At 38.8% G+C, this 17,921-nt stretch overlaps 1 protein-coding gene across 2 annotated transcripts in view; it reads left to right on the top strand.

The window, feature by feature from the left end:
* Positions 1-17,921, top strand: part of CTNNAL1 (catenin alpha like 1) — a 59,146-nt gene that overhangs the window by 24,740 nt on the left and 16,485 nt on the right. The window contains exons 4-10 of one of the 2 annotated variants that reach the window (XM_057549237.1): positions 478-597; positions 3,080-3,169; positions 4,214-4,384; positions 7,669-7,869; positions 9,994-10,080; positions 13,589-13,747; positions 15,562-15,654. In XM_057549237.1, the coding sequence (XP_057405220.1) occupies positions 478-597; positions 3,080-3,169; positions 4,214-4,384; positions 7,669-7,869; positions 9,994-10,080; positions 13,589-13,747; positions 15,562-15,654 (921 nt within the window). The remainder of the gene's footprint in view (positions 1-477; positions 598-3,079; positions 3,170-4,213; positions 4,385-7,668; positions 7,870-9,993; positions 10,081-13,588; positions 13,748-15,561; positions 15,655-17,921) is intronic. The other variant, XM_057549238.1, reaches the window with a different exon arrangement.

The following is a 17,921-nucleotide window of genomic DNA, read 5'->3' as shown; positions in this document are numbered from 1 at the left end:
AATCGCCCTTTCCACTCCTCACTATGCAGGTGACCTTCCTTCCACTTTTATGAGGAGGATGGAGTTCCGCCAGTTCTGGTTCACTGAACCTTAAAGCTTCTGTGTATCATCTTTTATCCTCATCCCCCTCCTACTTCTCTGAAGATTTGATTACCTTAGTCCTGCCCATTCCCACCTTCTCCAGACCTTGCTGCATAAATGATCTCTTGCATATTTAGTCATATCCTTTACTTTTTCCTTTAATTTCAAGTAAGCCCAAGTGTTCCCATCCTAAAAAGAAATCATTCCCTAGATGATTCTAACCTTTGAATCTGCATCTACTTCTCTGAGTCCTTTCTTCTCTGTCTTTTCCTCGGACTCTTTCTCAACTTTCCCCTAGAATTTAGAACTTCTCTTTTGTTCCTCTCTTGGCTCAGGTTTGATGTCTCAGTCTCTTTCACATCTAAACCTGATAATAAAATAATGTCTGTTTTGCAGGTTCTTGCAACTATGGAAAGACTGGAGAAAGTGAACAGCTTTCAAGAGTTTGTCCAAATATTCAGTCAATTTGGAAATGAAATGGTGGAGTTTGCACATCTTACTGGAGATAGACAAAATGTATGTGTTTACCATATTTAAAAATCTTGAGATACATGCATACTTTTCAATTTGGATAGAGGTGTGATCTTTGTGATCATTTGGGTTGGTTTGTTTGCTTATTAAATCTATAACCTTGCTCTTGAAAGCCTTTCATAAATAAGCCAGGATAAAGTAAATAGATCTGTATGCCTTTTTTTGCTCACAGATAACAGTTAAATATTTTCCCACCTCACACACTGGGAAAGGTCATACTTGCCTTCAAGGCCCAATTCAAGTACTTCCTCTCTCACAGAACTTTCCATTTGACTCTTCTACAAGGGCTCAGGCAAATAAATGAGTCATCATACATATCCTGATAGTATTTTGTTATATATCTCTTATTATTCTTTCTGTAATTTGTTATATATTATTCTGTTATTATATCTTTCTATAATTGTTCTATATTAGATTAATAGTAATGACCCAAGCATTGGGTGATTTGCATTGGCTATATGTTAGCTACTTAATATTCATGATCTCATTTAATTCTCAGAACATCCGTATAAGGTAGGTATTGTTATTACTGTTTCACACGTGAGGAAACTGAACTTGAGAGGATAATAAAGTTTCCCAAGGTCACTTTTCTAGCAGGTTGAACTCAATTATGTCTGATTCTAAAGCCTGTAGTTTTCAAACCGCACCATGATATTAGTTCTTTGTAGGTCTGTTCCCCAATTCAGACTGTAAGTTCTGAAGTTTAGGGAGGTGGAAAACCATGTCAAATCCAGGATTGATTTTTTCTTGTTGTTGGGGTACTTGTGCATGAATTTATCCTGTCAAGTTAAATATATAATTGATCTCTTCTTGAGATGCTTTGGTATAGTCCCATAGGCCATGGTTTTGGGCGTGAACTTTCCTGGTTGTAGCTGGAGTTGGAAGGTGGGTATTGGCCTGGAAAGTGGCAGGCTGGATTATATGCTGCACTTAGTGCTTCTTGGACATCTGGGTTTAATGAGGCCTATGTTTCGTCCTGTGGACCAGCCCTCTAACAGATTGAGATGCCATCTTTTTGGATCACTTGCTATCACCATACAATATATGGTGTATGGCTTACAAGTGTTATGTATACACACCTGATGCATTGTCAACTAGACCCACAGGTTTTTTTGCTAGAAATCCTGTCCAGTATGTTAAAGACAAGGAATGGATGGAAATTTTAGAAGTGACCTCAACCTTTATTTTTGAAAGATACTCCTGATGGATGATCATCACAAGTAGGATACAGTCCTTTGCAATGTTACCTTGTGACCTGAATTAGCTTTGGAGGTTTTTGCAGTTTCTCATTTACTAGATGTAACTTTGCTTCTTTCTTTCCTATTAAAGAAAGCTGTATTGGGATGCAAGTGAATGAGAGTGATATTATTATAGGGATAACTTCGAATCCACTCTCATTTATTAAAACAAATAAAAGGAAATCACTTTCAAACTTTAGGTCTTTGTTATTTGTAAGAAAAGGCTTTTCATCCAACTGACAAGTGAGAAAAAAATTGACTAATGTGACAGGTGAAAATTTTATGTAATCCAAATTTCAGCATCCATAAATAAAGTTATTGGAACACAACCATATTAATTTGTTTATGTATTGTCTAGGGTAGCTTTCATACTACACTGGCAAAATTAAGTAGTTGTTTCAGAGACCAAATGAACCAGAAAGCCTCAAAAATTTATTATCTGGCCTTTTATTGAAAATTTTTGCTGACCCCTAATTTAGATGGTTACCAAACTGTTATGAGAGTATTTGGTTGTAGATTTAATCAGCAATATTTGGAGATCTTCTGTGAGAGCACACATTCATATCAAGGGCTATGTGAAGAGACACCAAATGAAAAAAAAAAACAAACCCAAATACAGTGCCTACTTCAGAGTTTATATTCTAGTTGGGGAAAATTATATGCCCAAGAGACGTCTTAAGAACATTTTAGAGCAGCATATTGGCTAAGTTTAGGATTAAAACAACAACAACAACAGCAAAAAAACTTGAGATGAATATGCACTTAGATGGGATTAATCAGACATGATCCCTGAAAGAGTTGACTTCTAAGTGTCTATTTTGAAGGAAATAATAGTCCACAAATGCTCAGTAAATAAGTCACTTTTAATTAAGTAAAGCATAGGATGGTTGTTTCTGGTTGGGAGTGAGCTGTGTTCACATGGGCAGAATGTCAGGTGTGCAGGCCACCAGAACGTGAGCCACATGGCAGCCTCTCCCTAGGTCTCAGTTCCTGGCTGTGCCGCCCTTAGTAAGGGCAGCTGTTTCTTTCTACTCTATTGTGTTGATGTATTTACATCGAAGTGGTGACATTTTATAAAACATTTATTCTGTTTTTTTTTCTACTTTGTCACTTTTTTAAAACAATGTTACTTAATTGTTGAGTATTGCTGTTATGGAGTAAATTATTTCTCAAAAAATTGAGTTGTTTACATGATCCTAGACTGCTCAATGGTTTTATTCCATGTTTAGGATTTGAAAGATGAAAAGAAAAAGGCAAAAATGGCAGCAGCTAGGGCAGTTCTTGAAAAGTGTACAATGATGCTTCTCACAGCTTCAAAGGTAAGAAAATTTTTGTTTTACTGTGTTGTAAATTAATTAGAAAACCTGATTAAATGCATCTAATTTATGTATTTTACACTTTAAAAAGATGAAAGTGATAAATTGGAATATGGGCTATAATAGTTAAATTTCAGTTATTCTTTAACAAGAATGTTAACTTCCATCCCCAGTTCCAAACATCAGGTAATCTATGAGTCAGCTTTGAGCAACTAAGCAGAAAATGGCTTATTAAGTGCTGTGAATGGAGGCCTGTCACACACGGTCACTGCCTGTGGGGTTTTGCTAGTCTCATTGGGGAGCCAGCACATGTGCTCTAGAAAAAGCTAGGCAAGTTAGAATCTGTTAAGTAACAGTGGAGTATTTAGTCAGCCCTTAGCTTGTTTATTCTATAAATTCATACCTCTAAGTCCTTATTCTACTTTCAACAAAATTGTCAATCAAGAGCTTATAATTTCAAACAGCAGTCGGCCAGCAAATTGGTACAATTCAAGAAAGAACTAGTAAACATCTCATTAGCAGTTTGTTTAGGATTGCCTTTTCTGCTTGGAATATTGCCTCGATGCTAGGATCAGTGAAGCCAGAGAAACAGGATTCACTGGAGTCTGCTTGGAAGGCTCTGTTCATAGCTAGGCCCTGGAGTAGTTTTTCCTTTACGTCATTTTTTAAAAGTCAAAGATGCATCCACAGTCATAAAACATCTGTTCATTTTTCCTCATTCTTTTTTAGCTCTTGCACATATTAGGCAACATTTTAAAAGTTTTAATCATGATGAAGTTATAGGGTTTTTTATTTTTACAAAAATTTTAAGTAAACATACTAAAGTATAAAGATATAGTTTTGCACTCTGCCTTTTTCACTTAACCTTGCTGTCGCTTTTTACTCATCCTGCTTCCACTTTTAGTGAGGAGAAGCAGCTGGGTGAGCCAGGGACACGGGAGATTTTGGTAAAGAACCATTTTTATTAGCATGGCATATTCTCTGTAAGATTTTGTGTATTATGATATGGGCCAAATCTTAACATAAAAATTTTCAATTGTTTCAAAGACGTGTCTCAGGCATCCCAACTGTGAATCAGCCCATAAAAACAAAGAAGGAGTATTTGACAGAATGAAAGTGGCGCTGGATAAGGTAATTGAAATTGTGACCGAATGCAAACCAAATGGAGAGACTGACATTTCATCTATCAGTATTTTTACTGGAATTAAGGAATTCAAGGTAAGAATAGAGAGAATATATTTTGTTTTTTTCTTGCCATTTCAAAGAAGCATCATTATATGTAGTATCCATAGTTTTGTTTAATATTTTAGAATAGATGCTTCACAAAGGCAGATATTTGTCTTTAAAACAATGCCACAGTGTACAAACTTAATATTCAGTAACATAAAGCTTAGTGTAGTTTGTACAGAGAACACTGGTCTAGGGTTATAGTGGCTACTCTGGCCCTGTTTAGCTGTATGATTTAGCTGTAACCTCTTGTCCTCTGTTTAGAAGTGTTCCCTTCCCAGCTCTAGAGCAATGCCATACCATCATGGATGATTACAGACAGCAGATCTGGAATCTGCTGGAATTCCTGCTCTTCCTTGTGCTATAGAATAGATACTTTGAGACTGTAGTAATAGTGATAGCATTAATGATACTTAAAAATTTTAAATGAACAATAATACATGCTAACATTTATCAAGCACTTATTCTGTGCCAGCCCTGTGCTTTAAATGTGCGTGTGTGTGTGTATGTGTGTGTGTGTGTGTGTATCTCAATCTCACAAGAACTATTATTATTATTCCCATTATACCGTTGAAGAGACTGAGAAACAGAGATTAAGTAACTTGCTAGCTAGAAAGTGCCAGAGTTAGGATTTGAAAGTTGGCAGCCTGACTCCAGAATCCCCACCGTTTCAGGGCAGAACTCATCACAACTCAGAGATGGTGACAGTGCTCTTTAGTAAGAGCAGTGTCTAGTCGGGAAGACCCAGGAAATTGTCTAACACAACTCCCTCATTTAATAGGTGTGAAAACTAGGGCCCTGAGAAGTTCTCTAATATGCTAAGGGTTACCTCCCTCTCTAGTAGCCAGGGCTGTGACAGGGATGGTAGTCTTTCCATCTAAGTAGGAACATGGGGTGGAAGAAAGTAATGGAAAGAACATTTATTTTTAGGCGTCATGCTCTCAATAAGTATTTTCTCATTTAATCTCTAACTTCCCTTTTAGATGCATTATTACTATACCCATGTTTTTGAGGAGGAAAGCTAATATGTGGTAGAACCCTTGTTTAGAACCAGGACTCTCTGATCCCAAAGTCCATGACCTTTCAGTTTACACCTCTCAGTCTGTTTATATGCTGTCCGTCCTACCCCACATCGCTGTCCGTCCTACCCCACATCTCCTCCTGAGGGGGAGGAAGCTACAGGGACCAGTCATTCTTTCAGAGTTTTTATTACTGAAAGGAATCTTAGAGATAATTTTTCTAATTCCCTCTTTTTGTTAAGGCTGAAGGGATAGATGTCAAAGGTCAAAGGATAATAAGGAAACAAGTAGGGGTAGAGCCAGGTCTTTGGCCTCTTGACGCTGCATTTCTGGTTCCAGGCTAACTAGGGGCAGTGTGGTACCTGTGGCCGCTGCTGACAGCTCCAGCTGCTGATCTTTTCGCCAGCAGGCATTCTAGCAAAGCGATCATGAATAGACTCAGTCTCACTGTCAGTGGTTATCTTCTTTGCATCTGTAGAGGGAAACTGGATACTTTATTCATTACTTTGAATATATGAACAGATCTTATGAAAACATGCACATAAGTGGCTTTCAAAAAAAAAAAAACTCAGGATTTCCCTGGTGGTGCAGTGGTTAAGAATCCGCCTGCCAATGCAGGGGACACGGGTTCAAGCCCTGGTCCGGGAAGATCCCACATGCCACGGAGCAACTAAGCCCGTGCACCACAACTACTGAGCCTGTGCTCTAGAGCCCGCGAGCCACAACTACTGAGCCCACGCACCACAACTACTGAAGCCCGCTCACCTAGAGCCCATGCTCGGCAACAAGAGAAGCCACCGTAATGAGAAACCCGTGCACCACAACGAAGAGTAGACCCCGCTCGCCGCAACTAGAGAAAGCCCGCGTGCAGCAACGAAGACCCAATGCAGCCAAAAATAAATAAATAAATAAATTTATTTAAAAAAAAAAAACTCTACTAAGTTGCTGTTTAAAAACATATATATGTTCTCTTTAAAGGAAAATAAAAAAGTTTAACATAAATGGTATGTGGACTGATTTTTATGTTGTAATTCTGTTTAAATCCTCAAATTCTCAGGTTCTAATTGTCAATTCCATGCCTCACTTTTATCCATGTTCTTTCCTAGCTTAAGGAAAAAAAAAAAATCCTGTCTCCATAGAACAGAGTGATTACTGGAGATAACTTGGGCCAGGAGGAGAAGGGGAAGCTATTACTTCCCTGTGGCCTCTCAACCTTCCCAAATCTTGGTATTTTCAGGGATCATGTTAAAATGGGTCATATGTAAGGATTAATTTGGAATGATAGTTGTGAAAGGACTTTAAAGTGTGAAACAAATGTAAGTTATCCGTATCAGCGCAAGAATTGTGCCCACAATCATGATCATCACCACCTACTGCCTCTCAGCCCAGGTTGTTTCTGTGACATATTTCAAGGGCTAGAGGTTAAATAAGGTTGAAGTGACATAGCATATCTCAGAAAGCTGAGAGAGAGAAAATTGTACTAGTGAACATGTGTTCGTCACACATTCAGGGAACTCTAAGCACAGGCTGGCTGAAGTGAAAGGCAGTTTAGGAACTCAGAGAGATGAGATAGACTGTTAGAAAGATATGTAAAGACAAGACCCTGGAAGGTTTTGTGTTATGTGGTACAAGTTTGGGCTTGGTTTTATAGGTGTTGAGCCAATTAGAGGGAGATGGCAATATCTGAAGGGGTACGTTTTAGAAAGATAACTGAGGTCCCCTGGTAGAGAATGTTTTGGTCAGGGAGGTTCTGTTGGGGACACAAGAATAAATGTAGGGAGACTAGTTTTGCTGAATTAATGAAGGAAAAATTGATGCCTTTCCTAGTCCCTTCTATACCCCATACCTTCCACACCATTCCCCCTGGGCTCAACACATTCATTTTTGGCTGTAACATCTTCCAGGACTTTGCCTTGGCGTTTTGTCAGATACAAATCCTTTACCTGGAAGCTGGTTCATTTTTCCTACCAGTTGCTACATGATAATGCTCCTTCTGCCTTAGTATTCACTGATCTTATAGAAATGCTTTGTTAACGACTATAGTAATAAAGCTCCGCACGGCCATTGGTGGCTCTTGAGCAATGTGTCCTCCTGCGTTAGTGGACAATAAAGTCATCCCTGGACGCTGTATTTCTCCTGAGCTTTCAGACAGGGAAAGAAATTGCTAGCGTCTTCCTGGGCCCTGGGAGAAAGTACAGCCCATCTGGTTAGGTGGGAATGTTGACTCATGTGGATGTATATCCTTTTTGTTCTCAGATGAATATTGAAACTCTTCGGGAGAATCTTTATTTTCAGTCAAAAGAGACTCTCTCTGCGATGCTGGACGCCCTCTTGGAGCGCACAGAGGACTTTACTGATTGTGCCTATACCAGCCACGAGCACAGGGAACGCATCTTGGAACTGTCAGCTCAGGCCAGGATGGAACTGCAACAGTTAATTTCTGTGTGGATTGAAGCTGTAAGAGCTTTATTTCATCAAAGTAAATCTTCTGTAATAGCTTTTCCCTGGAGCCCTGAGAGTTGTGGCAGGCGCCGTCACCACCAGGAGTGTGAATGTGGTCCAGAGTGGGCCAAGGGTGTCGTTCCTTTTCTGCCCCCTACTTGGCCAGAGCATCCTTCCCATCAGCACTCACAGTATTCAACATTTCTAGGCCTGTTGTTTCTCATCCTGGCCAGTCTGGATTCTGTGCCACCATCACCATCACTAGTTCACCCTGCCGTCCCCACTCTTCCACCAGACTCACCTCTGGAAAATTCCTCCCCAAAATGCTTCTTCAGAGTGAAGAGCAGAGGTTCAACCAAGCCTAGAGGTTCTTGGGACCCGAGTCTTACTGCCGGAGCCGTTCAGATGTGCACAGTTCTTAACTCTGAGGACAGCTGATTTACAGACACAAGGATTTAGAAAACTTACTGAGGTTTAGATGCAATGAAGACCAGGGTAGATCCAGCTGGCAGGTGAAAGATTTTTCACCCTCGCACAGATTCCTGGTCTCAGACTGGCGGGCAGCCACTTTAAGAGCCTTAAACAGGCTGCTGGTGCGCTTCAAACGTGGGAGTTATTTGGGCAAGAGTGGCAAGCACTAACAGAAGTGGTACAACACAGGAGGTGTGCACCCAATCTCTTCTAGAACGTGGATTACAGATTTGAAAGGTAGAGCCCTGAGACATGTCTCTGGCACCATTTATTTATTTCTTAGGCCTAGGGTATGTCAAAAAAGTATTTAACATGGTTTACAGCATACAGCATGGATAGAACAAATCTGGAAATCATGGACAAAAGCTTAGGCAGTAAAGATGAAGAAGGGTGAATGTGCCTGAGAGGGTCCAGCAGTCTGCTTCCTTGTGAAGAGATTGATTTATGAATGAAGAGTAGTATAAATCACAGATTTCCCTCATATTTTCTTGGCATCACAATATTGCAAATGCTCATATTAACAGGGAAACTTAACTACGGTAGAATGGTGTCAGGGATAAAAGCAGTATTTTGTGTTTAGTTTGAACTGTCTATGTGATATCTAATCTGAAGTGTAGATTGCTTCAGAATTAAATTTTAAGCCCAACATGCAATATAAAGAGTTTCTGTGAGGAAACGCTCTGTGTGTTGGGAATCCAGTTCTATCAATACTTAAATTTGCAGTTAACACCTTTCACATGTTTCACAAGCACTTGGATCTCTGATTCTGCATGTCAGATGTATTGTTCATTCATTCGCTTTTTTCAGCAGTTGTCACTGAGTGCCTTTTATATGCCAGGCACCGAAAATCTAAAGATGAATAAGATAAAATCTTTGCCTGCAAGAATTTTACAATGTAGAAAACTGTGGGAAGGTGTGAGACGAGTACAAAAAACTTTGTCAGTGTTCTAAGAGAAAGTACAGATCATGTGTTGAGAGGGTTTGAAGGAGGTTGAATTTGTATTTATCGAGAGGAATCAAGAAGCTTCACGAAGAGATTGACATTTAACTGATTTATTCATTCAAAGAATTGAATACCTGCTACCTTCCATTTGCTGTGCCAGGTATCGCGCATTCAGTGGTGAGCAAAGTAAATGTGATCCCAGCCGTCACAGAGCTCACCAAGGCCTAGTGAGGAAAATAGACTTTAAACAGCGACAACAACAGAAATCAAAAGTACATATGTAATTGCAAGCTAGGACGATTACTTAGAGAAAAGGTTAGAGAGGGTAAGAAGAGGGTCTAATCTAAATTGTGTGATCTAAGAAGGCCTTTCTGAGAAAGAGACATTTATGTAAGGACTTGAAGATGAATAGGGTTTTAATTTTTATCTAGGTTAAGAATGAAGAGATGAGAATTCCAGGCAGAAGATAAAACAGATTAGTTTTAGACATGATAAATTTATTAAAGAAAATTAGATTTAAAATATCCACCTGTTTAGAGTAGAAAAATGTAACTAAATAACTAAAATTCTCTTTTCCACTCTAACCATAAACAGGTGAATTTTAAAAATCTCCTTTTCTTATAGTTCACAGATATTAAAAATTTTATTATGTTTGTAGTTTGAGTAAAATTGGAATTACAAGATGAAAAAGATAACTCTTCACATGTACTTTTAAAACTTTTTAGCAAAGCAAGAAAACAAAGAGCATCGATGAAGAACTGGAACTCGCTATATTGAAAATCAGCCACAGCCTCAATGAACTTAAGAAAGAAGTAAGTATAGTTTGAAATCTAGCCTCTTTTAATTCTTTGCAAGTTGTCATGTTGTATGGTATATATAAAATGCCTTAGCATTAGTATGTTCCTGTGCCCAGAAAATGTTTGTAAAGTTTTCCTTTGACCTAGTTATTTTGAAGCCACTGCTTTATTAGTGCCATCATTCTCTTTTTTATTATTATTATTTATTTATTTATTCATTTATTTATGGCTGTGTGGGGTCTTCGTTTCTGTGCGAGGGCTTTCTCTAGTTGCGGCAAGTGGGGGCCACTCTTCATCGCGGTGCGCGGGCCTCTCGCTATCGCGGCCTCTCTTGTTGCGGAGCACAAGCTCCAGATGCGCAGGCTCAGTAGTTGTGGCTCACGGGCCTAGTTGCTCCGCAGCATGTGGGATCTTCCCAGACCGGGGCTCGAACCCGTGTCCCCTGCATTGGCAGGCAGATTCTCAACCACTGCGCCACCAGGGAAGCCCAGTGCCATCATTCTCAAAGCTTGTACACAAATGTTTATAACAGCCCGAAACTGGAAACAATCTAAATTTCCAGGGAATTCCCTGGTGGTCCAGTGGTTAGGACTGCACGCTTTCACTGCCAAGAGTGTGGGTTCAATCCCTGGTTGGGGAACTGAGATCCTGCAAGTGGCGCGGTACGGTCAAATAAATAAATAAATAAATATCCATCAACAGGGGAATCAATAAATGAATTTTGGTATAACTATATCAAATGCTATTCAGCAATAAAAAGGAACACTATTGATATGGGTAATAACATGGATGAATTGCTTAAACGTTACACTGAGTGAAAGAAGTCAGACACAAAAGTGTGTGTGTGTAATTCTATTTAGAAAAAATTCTTGAAAAGGCCAAACTGATTTATAGTGACAGAAACCAGGTCAGTGACTGCCTGGGGTCAAAAGTAGGGGGGATACTTACTACAAAGGGGCATGGGAGGACTTTTTGTGGTAATGGAAGTGTCGTAAATATTGATTATGGTGGTAGTTACTTGGGTGTAAATGTTTGTCAGACCTCATCGAACTGTACCCCTTGGTACATTTTGTTGTATATAAATTATACCTTAATAAAGTTGATATTTTAAAATGTTCTTTTGGCTGTGAAGATTTCCCTGTTCCCTGGATGAAAACTTTATCATCTAATGACTTATTCGGTCACTCTTAGGTAATTGAAAGTCACTTAAAGTCAGGGCTTTGTGAACTACAGCCAGGCTGTTTTTATAAATAAAGTTTTTTGGGGGGACACAGTTCTGCCCATTTGAGTTGGGTAGTTGCGACTATGTGGCCTGAAAAGCCTAAAATATTTACTCTCTGGCCCTCTGCAGAAAATGTTCACCAATCCCTGCTTTAGGTCATAAAACACAAACTCAGTTCAAAAATGAGAATGTTCGTTCCAATATATTAATCAGTATTTTGATTCATTCAATTGTAGGACTTTGCTCCTGTTCCCCACTCCTCTAGCCCGCCTAGGGCTTTTGGGGGAAGTGTGGTCTCTTGTCTCTTTTTCAGGCCCTTCATCCCCTCTTATCTAGCTTCTGTTCCAGATCTTTGCCAGGTTGTGGCACAGGGAAAGAAGAGAGGAAGTGGGGAGTTCTTAGTGACTGGTGCCCTTATGAGATGCAGTGGGCTCGAAGGTGTTTAAAGCTGACTTTCTCTGTCGTGAATACTTGAGTGTGCTCTTCAGAGGCTCTCCTGGTGCCTCCCCTGACCAGCCCCTTACTTTGTAACTTCTGTGCCACGTTGCTCCCTCCATGTTGGGGTGTGCCTGGAGGGGGACTCACAGCGAGCGCCAGAAAGACCCTCGTCACAAACACCTTTCTTCGCACTTATCTCTAATTTCTTTGTTCTTTTATATTTTTTAAGAGAGTCAAGGGCTCAAGAGAATGAATTGGTTTGGGGGAGTTTCATATATAAATTATCTGGTGATGTTTCATTGACCTCTGTTGAAACCTTCATTTTAACATCCTATTGAACATTAGAAGGATATGGTCTTCTATGGTTTAAAAAAGGCCTACTCATTTTTTCCAGCCTATTCAATTTTAACTAAACTATTGTTAATACTGTGACTATCAGTTGAACATAAAATCTTTTGGTGATAGACTGAGTGGCTTTCCATAAGCTTCATTTTCCTTACCTCTGAAATGGGTATAATAACATCAACCTAGAAGAATTTTTATAAGGATTAAGGGAGATTATATCTATAAAGCTACTTTCAGTACCTTGCACAGAGCAGGAACTTCATGTTTATTCACCCTTCTTCCCTTGGAGTTTATAAGTTGTCTCCAGAACCATTTGTAAGATTTACGTGACCTTGAACAAGTCACTCAGTCTCTAGGGACCTGTTTCATAGTCTGTAAAATAAAAGGCTGGCATTAGCTATTTTCTATGACCCTGATGGTTAAACAAAATCTTTTGAATTCTTACGTGCATTTAATTTCCAAAGGAAAATGCATTTTAATGTCTTTGTTTCTGACTGTAATTATTCTCACTTGATTTCATGAATGTGGACTACCCTATTGTTAATTTTGTACAAAGTCCTGCAATTTGAATGGACATTGGATTACTTCCAGGAAAAAAAGAATCACTTCATTCAAATAGGCTTAATTAAAAATCCGATTTTCCTTAGGACAGTGTTATTAAAAATGATCTCTTTCTGGTGAACCCCAAAATAACCTGTCATAACATTTTTTTAAAAAGGCAGGATAAGGAGAAGAAAAGATTATGGAGTTAATAGTATGCAAAGATGTTCAGTGAGAGTGAGCAGTGCTTAAAATCCATTTCACCTAAAGTTAAATAAAACCTTGAGGTTTTCATTATCCTTTTATCCATCATTTCTCCTGTGACCCAAGAGTTAGACAGTAAAGCTGTGGATAGCAATATAGATAAACTGTGAGCCCCCGAGGGAAGGGGTTGTGTCCTACTTGTCATGTATGTCCAGCCTTTAGTTCAGTTCCTGCCATAACGTAGGTATTTAATAAAATTTGTTGCATATATATTTGACTGCATCTCACAATGATACTTTTTCAAATGTCTGTTTAAAAACTTATTGATGATCATGAATTGCCGTTTGATTTTCCTCTTAATATGCAGAATACCATTCTCTTCATACTATTCTATTTCTCACTAACTTTAAGAATAGCAGAAGCATTTTGTAAGAGAGAAGCTGTGTGGGAAAGAGCTGGTTGATAACAGGATGAGAAGAGGATCAGGCTACTCTGCCATGATGACCAGTTCATCTTCTGCAAACAGGATTACCGCCAGCACCAGGGGACTCAAAGATGTCAATATCCCTCCTGCCTGTGGGAGAAGTTGCAAGCTCCCCAGGGCTATGCAGTTCTATTACCACAGGAAACTTTACACTTTCCCCTCAGCAAATCAAGTGGGACTGATCTGAGGTTGCTACTCTTTAGTTTTTAGAGTACTCATGAGGTTTTCGGTCACAAAACCTTATTGTTTGTTGTCTTTTTTTCATTACCCTTCACTCCCCACATCTGCAGCTTCATAGTACAGCAGCTCAGCTGGCAGCAGATCTGGTAAAATACCACGCTGATCATGTGGTTCTCAAAGCATTAAAACTTACTGGAGTAGAAGGAAATTTAGAAGGTTTGGCTGAATATGCCTGCAAACTGTCTGAACAGAAAGAGCGGCTTGTTGAGGTGAGCAATAGGTTGCTTGTTAAAGAAACTGTAGTTTAATGAAAGCTGTACTATCATCAGGTAATATTAACACAAATAGAGTTTTTGGTTTAACTCACAAGAGCGTTTTCTCTCTTGCCTTTGGAATTTTAAAAATTTCATGTTTATCTGTTCTTACAACAATTTGTCCTCTAAAACAAAACAATAAAAAATGCTAGAACCCACAAATGCCCTTCTTAACCGTCTTCCTTATTCCATCAAAGAGATTAGATCTTGGAGTAGAGCAATGGAGATACATCGTATGACCTTGTTTGTGTTTGAATCTTTTGAGTCTCAGCAGGAAAGAGATGGCACATTCAAATTAGGTTAATCTTAAGAGGGTTTAATAAAAGAGCCATTTACAATTGCATGGATAGGATGTGGGGAAACCATGAGAGTACAGGAACTGGGGTTAGTGACAGCAGAGCTGGTACTACTCCTACAACCAAATTAACAGGGGGAGTGAGTGGTTTCTGGAAACTGGAAGAGCACAGAGTCCTTCAGAGAGCCTTGAGTAGTTGTGGTTTTAGGACTAGACACAGAGACAGCCCACGGCAACCTGCAGGGAAAGAGCATGAGAATAAAGGCCCTTACCCTCCTCATCCCTGCTGCTGTATTGCTGGGGCTTCCCACTGGCCAAACACAGCTGTAGACCACATAGGTCAGTCTCCCAAGAAGGAAAAAGAGTGGATATGGAGGGACAAAGAGAAGGCATTCAGCACAGTATTCCTTCTCGGAATCTCTCCTGTTCTGCCCAAATCTTTGTTATGTGTTACTGGTGCTTTACCTGCCCCTTTTGTTATAATTCCAATTATTGATTGATATTGTAAGCCTTCTACCTATTGAGAATGTCAGACATCTGCTAGTAAAGAAATGTATACTTAACCCATGTACACGTGAAGAACATATCCCCTTGTATATATGAGTTACGTCCCAGCCAACATGTATATTAATGCACAGATATGAACCATCTAGCTGTGTTCATATTATCTAATGTCCCCTGCTCACTGAATCTCACATACTAATGGTTAGAAGGAACTTTTAGACTAACTAAGCTAGCTTCCTCTCCTTTATTTGTTTACATCTGAAAACTACTAGGGAGCATTCTTAAAATGACTGTAGATACATCTCCTTTTTAAAATAGATCTGATGCTTTTTTTTTTATAAATCAAGTATTATGACTGCAGGCAAACTTGCTAATTATAGGAATCCTGCAGCAAATCTTTTTAAAAAGTGAAAAAAATTTTTTTCCCTAATTTTCTGTTTTAAGCCTCAAGAAATTATTGAAAAATTATTTTCAAACATTTTCATTGATACAAGCTCTTTACTCATTACATCAGTCTTGCCTAATCCAGTGTTATCTCCAGAAAAAGGTGTGTTAATTGACAGGGAGAAGTGTTATTTGTTGGCAGAAAGAATGTGTAGCTTGTGGTAACTGACATAGTTTAGCTGAGAGACCTTGGATAAGTCCTTCTCTGAGCCACGTTTCTTCATACATATAATATGTGGGCACTACAAGGTCCTTCCAGGATTCCTCTTGGTTCTAATATTCTGTGACCACCTTGCCATGATCAGATAGGAAGTAGAAACAGTAGGGTATATGCTAATAAACCCGTATTTGTTCCTGCTTTGCTCCTAGAGAATCCGTTGGTAACCAATGCAATATTATAATAATCTTATTAATGTACAAATTTATTTTTATAGGTTTTAATGTTTTATTTTCTTTGTTAATTATAAAATGATGCTATGTATTGTGAAGAATGAGAAAGTTGAACTATAGAAATGGTTTTTTGTAGACCTGTCGATTGTTGAGACATGTGTCTGGGACAGAACCTCTTGAAATAACCTGTATACATGCAGAGGAGACATTTCAGGTGACCGGCCAGCAGGTATGATCAACAGCAGATCGTTCCTTCCATATTATGTTTTATCTGAGTGTCATAACAAATTGTGCACAAGGAAGACGCAAATGGTTCTGCATAACTACGGGCCAAATCTACTGAGAGAAATGAAGGTAATGGAATTTTTGTTGGTAGTGTGCCAGAACATTCCATTGGATTATCTGGTCATCTGCCAAATTAGAGATTGACCCATTTAATTGATGCCCTAGTTTATATCTATTTAATTGAAGCCATTTACAATACAGGTCGTTATAACATGTTTGAAAACTAAGTTATCATTATGTGATAAGCCATAAAAATACATGTTTTGACCCAATAATTCCTAAGGGCATAAGGAGATTAAAAGAAAAATAAAAACAATACTTGTTACATTGCTTATAATAAGATTCAATTGGAAGCAAAATAACAATCTTAAGTTAGGCAAATAATATATTATTATGTTATAGTAATAATTTTGATAACTAGAATTAGCAACATCTAAAAATATTTCATTAAAATGTTAGGTGACAAAAGCAGGATACAGATTTGTTTATATGCTATAATTGCTACTATATAAAATGTACATATATAAGAAAATGACTATAAGAATGTGCAGAAATGAAAGTTCTGCTTGTTAGGGAGAATTGTGAGTTATTTTTTTCTGAATTCTCTATAATATTACTTCGTTTTTATAATTTTCAAAAGCATTTTAACAATTGATATCGCATTTAATACTGTCTCTGTCAAATTAAGGGAAAAAGGGAGGGACAGAAGTTCCTCTCCCTTTTAGGTCTAAGCTCTAAAATACAATTTACCAGGTGTATTTGTTTCATTCATCATGGTAGCCAAAAGGACTTACTCCTTATTGCATTATTGGATGGAAGATGTCGAGCCCCTGGATTTATAGTTGAGAACAGCAAAAGCAACTTAGAGACAAAGGTGGTGTGTGCCCTCTAGCAGACCCAAGTTGGATGCTGGAAGGATGTTTATGCTCCCCGTGGAGAACAGTATCAAAAGCTTCTCACGGAAACAGGAACTATCTGAGTGACCCTCAGCAGTGACCATCAGCTGAGCATTTTTTTATAACCAGAGGATCTCTGTTTATTGGGAGAAACCAAGGCTTCAATATTTACTTGTCCATTTGGGAGTCATACTACTTGCCTTGGCTATAAATGTATTTCAGTAGAGCTAAAGTTTGACCCTCCTGCCATATACAGTCAGCTCTTGTTATCCTCAGGCCCTGCTTGCTATTTGGTTGTAATTCTCTGCTTACTGTTTTCATTGCAGCAGGGATATTAGGAAAAGTATATTTTCCTTTCCAGGATGGTGATAGATAGAGCCTGCTGTCAATTTCTGTAACTTGAGAAGCTTTTTCTATTCCCATAGCCTCAGCTTTTATTCCTAGTCTTGGCTATCTGTCTCACAAAGGGATGATTTAAGAAAACAGAGCATGCCTCTAGGAGAATTTATATTACTTCTGGATGGCTCTGCTTTAGCAATGTCATTTTTATATTTCCTTTACAACGTTACAGCATATCCAGGGCACAGTGGAACGGTTTCCACACTGTACAGTGGCTCCTGGTTGAGAAGGCGGCACTGCTGCATCTAGCTTGTAGTCCATGGCGAGCCAGGTGCCCACCTTCCCTGACGATGGGGAACCTTGCTCTACTCTGAAAGCTGCCACCTGCTTGTCAAGCCTGTGCCTGTGGGACTGTGCTCACCCAGGAGGAGCGCCTAGGTCAAATTCTCTCGAAGGCAGCCTGACTGACCATAGCAGTTTCTTTTCTTTTTTTTTAAATTGAAGTATAGTTGATTTACAATGTTGTGTTAGTTTCTAGTGTAGCAAAGTGATTCCGTGTTATTTATATATATATATATATATATATATATATATATATATATATATATATAATTTTTCTTTCTCATATTCTTTTCCATTACATATCAGTTTCTGAAACCTCTTCAGTGACTTCCTATCTCACTCAGAGTAAAGTCCATCTTTACTGTGCATGTTTCTCCATCACGTGGCCATTCTTGACCTTCCTTTTTTTTCATGTCAGTCCAGTCACACTGACCTACTGGCTGTTGTTAAAATGTATCAGAAATGTTCCCACCTCATTCCCAAATGACTTTCCCTAGGTTTCCCTGTGACTCCCTCACCTTCCTCAGTTCTTTGCTTACATGCCACCTTTGCAAGTGACCACCTAACTTAAAATACTGTGACTGCCAAACGCCCTCCATCCTCCTTACCCTTTGTTTTTGTACATATCGTTCAT

This window comes from Balaenoptera acutorostrata, chromosome 6 (assembly GCF_949987535.1).
Source record: "Balaenoptera acutorostrata chromosome 6, mBalAcu1.1, whole genome shotgun sequence".
Taxonomy (NCBI): domain Eukaryota; kingdom Metazoa; phylum Chordata; class Mammalia; order Artiodactyla; family Balaenopteridae; genus Balaenoptera; species Balaenoptera acutorostrata.
This window is presented reverse-complemented; position numbering and strand designations above follow the sequence as displayed.